The following is a 13712-nucleotide window of genomic DNA, read 5'->3' as shown; positions in this document are numbered from 1 at the left end:
AAAGACAAAATTAATACGTGGCAATAAATTATTTGAGTGTTTTATTTTATTTATAGTTACTGTATTTAAAACTTGTCACTCAAACTATGACTTTTCAACACCGCATTTAGAGCCGGTGTACACAACATTGTAATTGCAATTAAATTTTAAGGAAATTGTGAAATAAAAAAATACGACACAAAATAAAATGGACCTACCTCCGTATCGCTTCCACGTTGGCTACCGTTTGTAGCATAAAAGAAAATTTTATAAAAATGAAACCAAAAAAAAAGCTTTATTTGCATTAAATTTTGAGCAAGCCACAATCATTCATTGAAATTAAAGACAAAATTAATACGTGGCAATAAATTATTTGAGTGTTTTATTTTATTTATAGTTACTGTATTTAAAACTTGTCACTCAAACTATGACTTTTCAACACCGCATTTAGAGCCGGTGTACACAACATTGTAATTGCAATTAAATTTTAAGGAAATTGTGAAATAAAAAAATACGACACAAAATAAAATGGACCTACCTCCGTATCGCTTCCACGTTGGCTACCGTTTGTAGCATAAAAGAAAATTTTATAAAAATGAAACCAAAAAAAAAAGCTTTATTTGCATTAAATTTTGAGGAAGCCACTTTCATCGATTGAAATTAAAGACAAAATCAGTACGTGGCAATAAATTGTTTGAGTGTTTTATTTTATTTATAGTTACTGTATTTAAAATGTAGTCACTCAAACTATGACTTTTCAACACCGCATTTAGAGCCGGTGTACACAACATTATGATTGCAATTAAATTTTAAGGAAATTGTGAAATAAAAAAATACGACACAAAATAAAATGGACCTACCTCCGTATCGCTTCCACGTTGGCTACCGTTTGTAGCATAAAAGAAAATTTTATAAAAATGAAACCAAAAAAAAAGCTTTATTTGCATTAAATTTTGAGCAAGCCACTTTCATCGATTGAAATTAAAGACAAAATTAATACGTGGCAATAAATTATTTGAGTGTTTTATTTTATTTATAGTTACTGTATTTAAAATGTAGTCACTCAAACTATGACTTTTCAACACCGCATTTAGAGCCGGTGTACACAACATTATGATTGCAATTAAATTTTAAGGAAATTGTGAAATAAAAAAATACGACACAAAATAAAATGGACCTACCTCCGTATCGCTTCCACGTTGGCTACCGTTTGTAGCATAAAAGAAAATTTTATAAAAATGAAACCAAAAAAAAAGCTTTATTTGCATTAAATTTTGAGCAAGCCACTTTCATCGATTGAAATTAAAGACAAAATTAATACGTGGCAATAAATTATTTGAGTGTTTTATTTTATTTATAGTTACTGTATTTAAAATGTAGTCACTCAAACTATGACTTTTCAACAACGCATTTAGAGCCGGTGTACACAACATTGTAATTGCAATTAAATTTTAAGGAAATTGTGAAATAAAAAAATACGACACAAAATAAAATGGACCTACCTCCGTATCGCTTCCACGTTGGCTACCGTTTGTAGCATAAAAGAAAATTTTATAAAAATGAAACCAAAAAAAAAGCTTTATTTGCATTAAATTTTGAGCAAGCCACTTTCATCGATTGAAATTAAAGACAAAATTAATACGTGGCAATAAATTATTTGAGTGTTTTATTTTATTTATAGTTACTGTATTTAAAACTTGTCACTCAAACTATGACTTTTCAACACCGCATTTAGAGCCGGTGTACACAACATTATGATTGCAATTAAATTTTAAGGAAATTGTGAAATAAAAAAATACGACACAAAATAAAATGGACCTACCTCCGTATCGCTTCCACGTTGGCTACCGTTTGTAGCATAAAAGAAAATTTTATAAAAATGAAACCAAAAAAAAAGCTTTATTTGCATTAAATTTTGAGCAAGCCACAATCATTCATTGAAATTAAAGACAAAATTAATACGTGGCAATAAATTATTTGAGTGTTTTATTTTATTTATAGTTACTGTATTTAAAACTTGTCACTCAAACTATGACTTTTCAACACCGCATTTAGAGCCGGTGTACACAACATTGTAATTGCAATTAAATTTTAAGGAAATTGTGAAATAAAAAAATACGACACAAAATAAAATGGACCTACCTCCGTATCGCTTCCACGTTGGCTACCGTTTGTAGCATAAAAGAAAATTTTATAAAAATGAAACCAAAAAAAAAGCTTTATTTGCATTAAATTTTGAGCAAGCCACAATCATTCATTGAAATTAAAGACAAAATTAATACGTGGCAATAAATTATTTGAGTGTTTTATTTTATTTATAGTTACTGTATTTAAAACTTGTCACTCAAACTATGACTTTTCAACACCGCATTTAGAGCCGGTGTACACAACATTATGATTGCAATTAAATTTTAAGGAAATTGTGAAATAAAAAAATACGACACAAAATAAAATGGACCTACCTCCGTATCGCTTCCACGTTGGCTACCGTTTGTAGCATAAAAGAAAATTTTATAAAAATGAAACCAAAAAAAAAAGCTTTATTTGCATTAAATTTTGAGCAAGCCACTTTCATCGATTGAAATTAAAGACAAAATTAATACGTGGCAATAAATTATTTGAGTGTTTTATTTTATTTATAGTTACTGTATTTAAAACTTGTCACTCAAACTATGACTTTTCAACACCGCATTTAGAGCCGGTGTACACAACATTATGATTGCAATTAAATTTTAAGGAAATTGTGAAATAAAAAAATACGACACAAAATAAAATGGACCTACCTCCGTATCGCTTCCACGTTGGCTACCGTTTGTAGCATAAAAGAAAATTTTATAAAAATGAAACCAAAAAAAAAGCTTTATTTGCATTAAATTTTGAGCAAGCCACTTTCATCGATTGAAATTAAAGACAAAATTAATACGTGGCAATAAATTATTTGAGTGTTTTATTTTATTTATAGTTACTGTATTTAAAATGTAGTCACTCAAACTATGACTTTTCAACAACGCATTTAGAGCCGGTGTACACAACATTGTAATTGCAATTAAATTTTAAGGAAATTGTGAAATAAAAAAATACGACACAAAATAAAATGGACCTACCTCCGTATCGCTTCCACGTTGGCTACCGTTTGTAGCATAAAAGAAAATTTTATAAAAATGAAACCAAAAAAAAAGCTTTATTTGCATTAAATTTTGAGCAAGCCACTTTCATCGATTGAAATTAAAGACAAAATTAATACGTGGCAATAAATTATTTGAGTGTTTTATTTTATTTATAGTTACTGTATTTAAAATGTAGTCACTCAAACTATGACTTTTCAACAACGCATTTAGAGCCGGTGTACACAACATTGTAATTGCAATTAAATTTTAAGGAAATTGTGAAATAAAAAAATACGACACAAAATAAAATGGACCTACCTCCGTATCGCTTCCACGTTGGCTACCGTTTGTAGCATAAAAGAAAATTTTATAAAAATGAAACCAAAAAAAAAAGCTTTATTTGCATTAAATTTTGAGCAAGCCACTTTCATCGATTGAAATTAAAGACAAAATTAATACGTGGCAATAAATTATTTGAGTGTTTTATTTTATTTATAGTTACTGTATTTAAAACTTGTCACTCAAACTATGACTTTTCAACACCGCATTTAGAGCCGGTGTACACAACATTATGATTGCAATTAAATTTTAAGGAAATTGTGAAATAAAAAAATACGACACAAAATAAAATGGACCTACCTCCGTATCGCTTCCACGTTGGCTACCGTTTGTAGCATAAAAGAAAATTTTATAAAAATGAAACCAAAAAAAAAGCTTTATTTGCATTAAATTTTGAGCAAGCCACTTTCATCGATTGAAATTAAAGACAAAATTAATACGTGGCAATAAATTATTTGAGTGTTTTATTTTATTTATAGTTACTGTATTTAAAACTTGTCACTCAAACTATGACTTTTCAACACCGCATTTAGAGCCGGTGTACACAACATTATGATTGCAATTAAATTTTAAGGAAATTGTGAAATAAAAAAATACGACACAAAATAAAATGGACCTACCTCCGTATCGCTTCCACGTTGGCTACCGTTTGTAGCATAAAAGAAAATTTTATAAAAATGAAACCAAAAAAAAAGCTTTATTTGCATTAAATTTTGAGCAAGCCACTTTCATCGATTGAAATTAAAGACAAAATTAATACGTGGCAATAAATTATTTGAGTGTTTTATTTTATTTATAGTTACTGTATTTAAAATGTAGTCACTCAAACTATGACTTTTCAACAACGCATTTAGAGCCGGTGTACACAACATTGTAATTGCAATTAAATTTTAAGGAAATTGTGAAATAAAAAAATACGACACAAAATAAAATGGACCTACCTCCGTATCGCTTCCACGTTGGCTACCGTTTGTAGCATAAAAGACAATTTTATAAAAATGAAACCAAAAAAAAAGCTTTATTTGCATTAAATTTTGAGCAAGCCACTTTCATCGATTGAAATTAAAGACAAAATTAATACGTGGCAATAAATTATTTGAGTGTTTTATTTTATTTATAGTTACTGTATTTAAAACTTGTCACTCAAACTATGACTTTTCAACACCGCATTTAGAGCCGGTGTACACAACATTATGATTGCAATTAAATTTTAAGGAAATTGTGAAATAAAAAAATACGACACAAAATAAAATGGACCTACCTTCGTATCGCTTCCACGTTGGCTACCGTTTGTAGCATAAAAGAAAATTTTATAAAAATGAAACCAAAAAAAAAAAGCTTTATTTGCATTAAATTTTGAGAAAGCCACTTTCATCGATTGAAATTAAAAACAAAATCAGTACGTGGCAATAAATTGTTTGAGTGTTTTATTTTATTTATAGTTACTGTATTTAAAACTTGTCACTCAAACTATTACTTTTCAACACTGCATTTAGAGCCGGTCTACACAACATTGTAATTGCAATTAAATTTTAAGGAAATTGTGAAATAAAAAAATACGACACAAAATAAAATGGACCTACCTCCGTATCGCTTCCACGTTGGCTACCGTTTGTAGCATAAAAGAAAATTTTATAAAAATGAAACCAAAAAAAAAGCTTTATTTGCATTAAATTTTGAGCAAGCCACTTTCATTCATTGAAATTAAAGACAAAATTAATACGTGGCAATAAATTATTTGAGTGTTTTATTTTATTTATAGTTACTGTATTTAAAACTTGTCACTCAAACTATGACTTTTCAACACCGCATTTAGAGCCGGTGTACACAACATTATGATTGCAATTAAATTTTAAGGAATTATTGGTTTGTGAAATAAATAAATACGACACAAAAATAAAATGGACGTACCTGCGTATCGCTTCCACGTTGGCTACCGTTTGTAGCATAAAAAAATATAATAAAAATGAAACCAAAAAAAAGCTTTATTTGCATTAAATTTTGAGCAAACCACTTTCATCGATTGAAATTAAAGTCAAAATCAGTACGTGGCAATAAACTGTTTGAGTGTTTTATTTTATTTATAGTTACTGTATTTAAAACGTGCCACTCAAACTATGACTTTTTAACACCGCATTTAAAAAATTAAAACGCACGTCTGCTACCGTTTGTAGCAAGACAATGAAAATAAATTAACAGCAAACTTACCCTTTAATCGGGACTGTTTCCTCCTTAAAGACCATTCCATTGGCACTAACACACACACACACACTATCCGCGAACACCGAATTTAAAATTCAAAACAGAAAATTTAAATTTGCTTGAGCACACGTCCGTTCGCGACAGCGGCAAGTAACAAACTGAATAAATTAAACGAAACGGCACAATAATTTAAATAAACCGCTTCGCGCTCCCCATCTGACCCGTACCACTGCTCGCTGTCGACTGCGGCGCTCTCGCCTACTGCGACGCACACCTAACCTCGGTACACGTCATGGATGTGACGTCACACAAGTCTAAAACAGGTCATCAACAGAAATATTCACTGGCACAATCCGTCAAATTTATAAACATTCACACACAGAATTATTCAAAATAGAACAGTATTGATCTAGAAAAATTAATTATGACAAATGTATTTGTCTATAATCGTCTAAAATTATAAAAATATCGCATGCAGTTAATGGAAAAATAAAAATGCATGTTTTTATTTAAACAGAAACTGGCAATGTAAAATTTTGGTGCAAAAATTAGTGGTATCGCAATGCGTATAGTCACAAATTGTTTGTTTGTTTTGTTTTGTTGAAAATTCGCTAGGTTTGAAAATTAGGGTTATGTTGTTACCTGGAAATGTCAAAATTTACACTTTTATGAATTTTGTCTCCATTTCTGCTCTTTCTGAACGTTATGATAGGATATTTAAAGCAGAAATATCTACCTTGCATCAAAAATTTATGTGCTATTACCACATAGAGACAAAAGTTCGGAAAGTAGGGTTATGCTCTTCTAAAGTGTTAAATTTTAACTTTAATGGATTTCGTGTGCTTTTCTGCTCTTTTAGAGCGTTATTAATTATTATTGTATATGTTATGGGCAGATAAATCTACCTTTGAGTCAACCACATAAACTTTAGTGTGATTTATTGAAATGTATAAAGGGCAAAAATGAACTTCTTGTGTTAAATGTTTTGATGAAAAAGGGTGTCTAATCTTTTATATAGGGCATGTAGAGGTGTGTTAAGTTTAGCACATAATAAAACAAAAGTACAACAACTTTTCTATAAAAGCATTATGCAAAATTTTTATTCATTATTTTCACTATTTTCCTCCTTTCATTTGTGCAAACGAGCCGGTGATGTGATATTTTGGTGCGAAAATTAGTAGTATGGCCACAAATTGTGTTAGTTGTAAGTCTCCAGAAAATTCGGTTTTAAAAGTAGGGTTATGTTATCATCTGGAAACGCCAAAATTTTCACATTTATGGATTTTGTGGCCGTTTCTGATCTTTTAGAGCGTTATTAATTATTATTGAATATGTTTAAAGGCAGACAAATATTCCTTGAGTCAACGACATAAACTTCAGTGAGATTTTTTGAAATGTATATAGGGTAAAAATGAACTTGTGTCAAACATTTTTATGAAAAACGGTGTTTAATCGTTTATAAAAGGCGTGTTTACCACAAAATAAAGTTTACCACATAATAAAACATAAAGTACAACAACTTTTCTATAAAAACATTTTGCAAAATTCTTATACATTATTTTTACTATTTTCCTCCTTTTCTGTAATAACTGATTCGCCTTTCGAGGGTGATTCTGAATACTGTAATAAATTTTTAAAGATAATGTTTGCGAAATCGGGAAATTTTAAAGAATCTTTAAAAATTCGTTAAGGTCCCAAGGGATGTTTGTCCGAACATGATTTTTTTACAATCGAAGGCCCTATCAGAAAGTAGTGGAAGTGTACAAATAATCTATGTATAAGCAAGTACCTTCTGCTAAGCGATAAGCAGATAAGTTGTGGGGTTTTCTGGATTTTCAAAGAGAGTTTGTAATTATAAATTACACTCAGAATAGTTAAAAATTTTGTCTCCATAAACCGCCCTCATTCGAGTGCTCCTACCTAACCACACTTGTAAATCATCCGTGGGGCCGTGGGGGAAAGTAATAAAAATGCATTTGCATTCATTTTTAACATCTGTTTATTTTAAATATCTAGTGCCGTTTTTAGAACGCGTTTAATTGCAATTAAATTTTTATTCGGGATTAATTCCGCGTAGTCAATGCAAACTAAATGGTAACTTAATTGAGTTTTATCCAAAATTAAATTTTTATTCGCTTTGAACCTGACTTTCAGTCACTTGATCAGTTAATCACGCATTTAATTACGAGTTAAATTAATGACGCTTTTGTAAACCGGTGCTATTAGTTGCTATTTAAAATGCATTGATTAATGTTAAGTTAATCGCGATTAAAATTTGATTGCAATTAAAATGTTTGTATTACCTGTTTTTTTATTATTCAATATTATAGTGATAAAAGTGCAACATGAAACACGTAAAAATATCCTGGATATTTTAATTAGTACTTAATTTCATTGAACTGTTTGACTTGACACAAAACATCAAAACAAGCAACATTTTATTGAAATCTGACAAAGTAAAATAGTCGCTATTAGGACACCCCTAAACTCTGGCCCTTTTGTCCTGAACCCTGAACTGGGAGCTTTACTTGTCGCATTGGTTGTCATTTCCTCAGTCCTCTCGTTACCTTCAATGTGGACCTTCCCCGCGGTCATCTCCTGTTCAATCCAACATTCATTGGTCCCTCTCCGCATTTTAAAAAATCCCCCTAGCTCCCCCCACTCCGACCCCCACGAATTAGCAATCAGCCAATAGGGAATCCCTTCTTCTGTTCCCCACCCTATAACTTTAACACTATGTCTTCCTACGAATTTGCCGCTTTTGTAATAATAAACGCCTGGAAATAAAAAATCAACCAAGAATGGACCACATTGACAGTTATATACCGCTTTTGTGGCAAGCAAAATCTTCAAAAACGTTATAGTAAGCCATAACTGGCCCATTTGTCAAAATCTCCATCTGAATTTGAGCGACATTTGTCTCAAGTGTGTAAAAACTGTCACCGTAATGCTTATCATCGTCGTAATTCACGTCATATTTGTCATTTTGACATGCTTTGACACATTCGGACGCTTCTGCGTATTGGAAAGATGATTCGGAGTATGGTTGGCAACCCTAAACCCTGGCATGTAATTCCCCCAGTTTATGAAAGTACATACAGTTGGATGCAATAAAAACGGAAAATTGAATTTTCTTTAGATCGGCGCAGATCTTACTTATCAAATTGACAACTGTCGCATTCAAACAATTTTTGCTCTAATGGCACAGTGAAGTGCACTGGATTAAGCTGGAATGCTGTTATTTTAAGATCCTGATGAAAATTACCGTCTCAGGTAATTTGATGACTGCGTTAAATTTGTTAAGTTCTGATTAATTGTCAGTTATAATTTAATCTTTTATATTCGGTTCACTTTCATAAAAACCATTGTGGTGCAAATTGCGTACCCTTTGCATTGAGTTTTATATGAGTTGCCATGGTAACAGATAAGTCATTTGTTCTGGAGTTCCTTTATTACTCCAAAACAGGAACTCTAATTTGCACCACAATGGTTTTTATAAAAGTGATATGTTGTTAGAAAAAGTCATATGTTCAAACTATGGAAAAATATAAAAACTGACATTTTCATGCTATGACATTTTTCATTTTTATTGCATCCAACTGTTCACTAGCTCACCTCACTTGAGTTGTAATCACCACCAGATGCAATCCCTTCATTGATGTAATAATCCCATGCATTTTTTATATAACCCCCTTTACACCCACAACCACAATCTTTACAACAAGTGAGCAGATTTTCAGGAGAAAACACAAATTTTATTTTACCTTTACTTGAGATACATAACCGGTCGGTCATGACCTCGGTCGAAGCAAACGCCTGAATTACACTCATCATTTTTTCCTAGCATTTTTTGGGAACTTACCCAACACGAGCCGCAATTTCCCTGATTCCGAATCTTCCCTATGACATCCTTACACTCGGGCCATTTTTCACGAGCATCGAAACTTTCAGGAATTGAAATAATTCTGCTGATTTTGTGTTGTTTGGTTTGAATCTTGTAGTTGGGATCTGGGTGAAGTCCCAGAAAACCGAGTCGGGATTTGATGTCAAGGCAGTTAGTCTCAGCTTTCCAGGATATTTGTTCCGAGTTTATCTCCTGGATGACTTGGAGGGATGAAGTGTTGGGTTTTGACCATGATAATGGTAGTGTTAAAGCACAGAGAAATGTTATCTTATGCATTTTGTTATCAAAAGATGATTACTAGCAGATTTTGGAATGAATGCAGTTTTATAGAGATGAGTTGTTATCACTATTTGTTTTTTTATATATAGTTTTAACCCGTTCTGTAATGGAAAATTTATGATAAGTCATAAAGTCTATACATGAAATTGGTTACTTTCTAACAGTCCCAAAGAGCTCTTTCAAACACAACCTCCCATAAAATATAGTACGAGAATCTTTTCATAACATATAAGCAAGCTGTTTCAAAACTATCAAAACACCAACGTCGCATTTTCTATCAAAATAAGCTGTTATATCCCATCTCAGTTCATAGTAGAATTGCAACAGCGCATTTTAATTTTCCGGAGTGAAAAATAAAGCACAAATTGAGAGTTTCTGTAAAAAAAGATTTATTCTAATGTCCAGCGACACGTTTTGAGGTAAGAAAAGCCACCAGAAACTCTCAATTTGTGCTCAATTTCACTCCAAGAAATTCTAATGCGCTGTTGCAACATTCTTCTAATCACCCATGAACTGAAATGGAATATACATGGTGTATCAGAAATACGCGTGTTAATTCTAAAGAAAACTCATCAAGTACAACAACTTTTCTATATAACACTTTGCAAAATTTTTAATTATTATTTTCACTGTTTTCCTCCTTTTTTTAGTGCAAACGAGCGGGTCAGTGTTTAATAATTTGTTTGTGTTCATAGCAACAATTTTCATTGTTGTTTTAAATTGTTTAAATTGTTCGTTTCTATCACAACGAAAATTGTTCGTCTTTTTTCTTTTTGTACCCATAGGCGTACACGTTTTTCTTTTTCCTAAATTTTAAATAAATTTGCAATTTTTTTTGAAAAATTACAAATAGAAAAGATGTTTTATTTGTTGAATTCTGTAACCTGTTAAAATTAAGATACGTATTTCTAATACACCCTGTATAATTAATTATTCAGACACTTTAAAAAAATACTAGCTAATGTAATTTATAGTTTTAATGAGAGATCTAATCATTAACAACGATTTTACATTTTTATCAATTTTATAAAAAAATAATTTCGTAATATGCGACGTTGGCGATTTTATAGTTTTGAAACACCTAATACCTATACTGGTTAATATCGTGAGATCGAAAATATATTGAATTAGAGCAAATTTTGAAAGTGAAGTGTAACTTTAGCCACATCTTATGCTGTGTAAAATCAAAAGCCAAAATGTGCCTAAAGATCCGCAGGCACAGCTTGCTCTAATTCAGAATATTTTCGGTCTCATGGCATAAATGGCTTCCACTGATAAAATCATAAATTGAAAAAAAAACTCAAAAAATTATGGCTTAAATCTACTAACATGATCCGCACAAACATACGTCACACGTTTGAGATTAGTTATTGGATTAATGTTGAGTAAATAAAGAAGTTGCATTAAAATAAATCATTTTAATCCCACGTATTTGTCACACTTGACAAAAGTCTAGAATTTTAACCGAAAAAATTAAGTGGGTAAAATAATGTTCAATTGAGCTTTGCAAAAATAATTTACTTGGTAACAATTTAACCTAAACAAATCACAAAAACAAGCTCAGCGGATGTATCATTTCTACTACGATTTCTTCAAAACTTGTACCTCGTCTTTTACGTAATGAGACCTTTATCACTTGCACAATGTTACGACGAAATCAAAGTTCCATAAATGTGGCCACTTCTTTGCTTTTAGTTGAAATTGGTTGTATTATAAATCTAGGAAATGTTGTGATATAAAGGGTAATTGTTTTACGTGACCATTCCTACTCTTAGAACGATTTATTCACTTTGATGTAATAAAATAATTCCATGTAATAAATTATTGATAAGCACAACTTTGAAAAGAGACATAATATTGTTGTACATACAAAGTGTTTTTTTTAAAAACGATCCACCTGGAATATCTCAGAAAAAAAAAGAAAAAATTTGAAAAGTCCAAGACAGATCAGTTTTTATTATCAGGGGGACATCTTTGAGTGGAACTTTTAAAAGTTGTAGCATCAACCATCTTCGTAATTCAAACAAACACATTAAAATTTTTTGTGATACCTTAAACAAAAGCTAAGTATTCTAACCAAAAATCGTTGAGTTTTTTGAGTTAATAATTTTTTATGAGGTTACATGGTGCTCTAGTCAATTACTTGATAACAATTTTTCTCAATAGTACAAAATGAAACTCGTAAAAACATTTTGGCTATTTTTATTCCTTATTTTTATTGAACTGTTTGACACAAAACCTTAAATCTACCAAGGTTTTATTGCAATATGACGAAATAAAATAGTCGCTATTAGAACAACCCCAAACTCCGCCCCTTTAATCCTGCCCCCCGAACTGGGAGCTTTAGTTGTCGTTTCTCTACCTCCAATGTGGACGTTCCCAGCTGCCATCTCCTGTTCAATCGCGCATTCATTGGTCCCCCTCTTTATTTTAATAAATCCCCCTAAGTCCCCCCACCACGTACCCCACGAATTAGCAATCAGCCAATAGGGAACGCCTTCTTCTGTCCCCCACCCTATAACTTTAACAACATGTCGTGCAATCACCGCTCACGTGATAATAAACGCCTGGAATTGGAAAAAAATAATCAGCTAAGAATAGACACATTTGACAGTTGTATACCGCTTTTGTAGTATATAATATCTTCAAAAACGTTAAACGTGGCCATAACTGGCCCATTTGTCAAAATCTCCGTCTGAATTTGGGTGACATTTGTCTCAAGTGTGTAAAAACTGTCACCGTAATGCTTATCATCGTCGTATTTCACGTCATATTTGTCATTTTGACAAGCCTTGACACATTTGGACGCGACTGCGTATTGGAAAGATGCTTTGGAGTATGGTTGGCAACCCTGAACCCTGGCATGTAATTCCCCCAATGGTTGTAAAATAGCTTACCTCACTTGAGTTGTAATCTCCGCCAGATACAATCCCTTCATTGATGTAATAATCCCATGCTTTTGCTGTATAACCCCCAACACACTCAAGCCGACAATCTTCACAACAAGTGAGAAGATTTTCGGGGGAAAACACAAATTTTGTTTCACCTTTAGTCCCGATACATAACCGGTCGGTCATGACCTCAGTGGAAGCAAACGCCTGATGTATTTCACTCATTATTTTTTTCTACCATTTTTCGGGGACTTACCCAACACGAACCACAGGTTCCCTGATCCCGAATCTTCCCGATGACGTCCTTACACTCGGGCCATTTTTCACGAGCATCGAAGCTTTCAGGAATTGATTTGGCGATTTTGTGGTGTTTGGTTTGAATTTTGTAGTCGGGATCTGGGTGAAGTCCCAGAAAACCCAGTCGGGATTTGATGTCAAGGGAGTTAGTACCAGCTTTCCAGGATGTTTGGCGCGAGTTTATCTCTTGGATGAGTTGGGGTTGGAGGGAGGGAGTGCTGGGTTTTGACCATGAAAATGGTAGTGTTAAAGCAAAGAGAATTATTATTTTACGCATTTTGTTATCAGAAGATTACTAACAGATTTTGGAATGATTCTAGTTTTATAGAGATGTTTGAGTCGTTATCAGTACGTCTGAGAGGTGTTATTGCGACTTTTTATTTCGAGGAACTAAGGAAGTTAGATAAAAATATAGGTTTTTGAAGTTTAATCTCATGTGAAGATATTTTTTGGAGGGTGATGCCAATGTCATACCTACTTGATAAAAGTTAAGAAGGTTTACCGAAAAAATTAAGTAAGATGATTTTCACACCAAAACGTTCGAAAAGATTTTGCAAAAATAATTTACTTAGTAAAAATATGACCTAACTAAATCAGAAAAATGAGTTCACTGCAGATGTTACTTCGACCACGATTTTCTCAAAACTTTTACGTAATAAGACATTTTTGTCTTTTGCACAATATTATGAGTTATGACATGATGAGATAAAAGTT

The 13712-nt window shown here is 32.0% G+C and overlaps 1 protein-coding gene and 1 pseudogene across 2 annotated transcripts; both read right to left on the bottom strand.

Moving 5' to 3' along the window:
• Positions 1-7608: 7608 nt before the first annotated feature.
• On the bottom strand, positions 7609-9846 carry LOC656957 (cathepsin B-like cysteine proteinase 4). 2 transcript variants are annotated; one of them, XM_008198245.3, is made up of 5 exons: positions 9490-9846; positions 9392-9443; positions 9243-9340; positions 8454-8682; positions 7609-8404 (listed from the first exon to the last, which is right to left on the bottom strand). In XM_008198245.3, the coding sequence occupies exons 1-5, from the start codon at positions 9805-9807 to the stop codon at positions 8049-8051; spliced, it is 1053 nt and encodes a 350-aa protein (XP_008196467.2). In that variant the 5' UTR covers positions 9808-9846; the 3' UTR covers positions 7609-8048. The 2 variants fall into 2 exon arrangements, with proteins under 2 accessions (XP_008196467.2, XP_064213562.1); XM_064357492.1 differs by having other exon boundaries at positions 9243-9443; positions 9490-9845.
• A 2150-nt stretch (positions 9847-11996) lies between these two features.
• LOC657038 (cathepsin B-like cysteine proteinase 4) lies at positions 11997-13312 on the bottom strand (annotated as a pseudogene).
• Between the last annotated feature and the right edge of the window lie 400 nt (positions 13313-13712).

The sequence above is a fragment of the Tribolium castaneum genome, chromosome 6 (assembly GCF_031307605.1).
Source record: "Tribolium castaneum strain GA2 chromosome 6, icTriCast1.1, whole genome shotgun sequence".
NCBI lineage: Eukaryota > Metazoa > Arthropoda > Insecta > Coleoptera > Tenebrionidae > Tribolium > Tribolium castaneum.
Note: the sequence above shows the minus strand (reverse complement) of the source record. Positions and strands in the feature narration are given on the sequence as shown.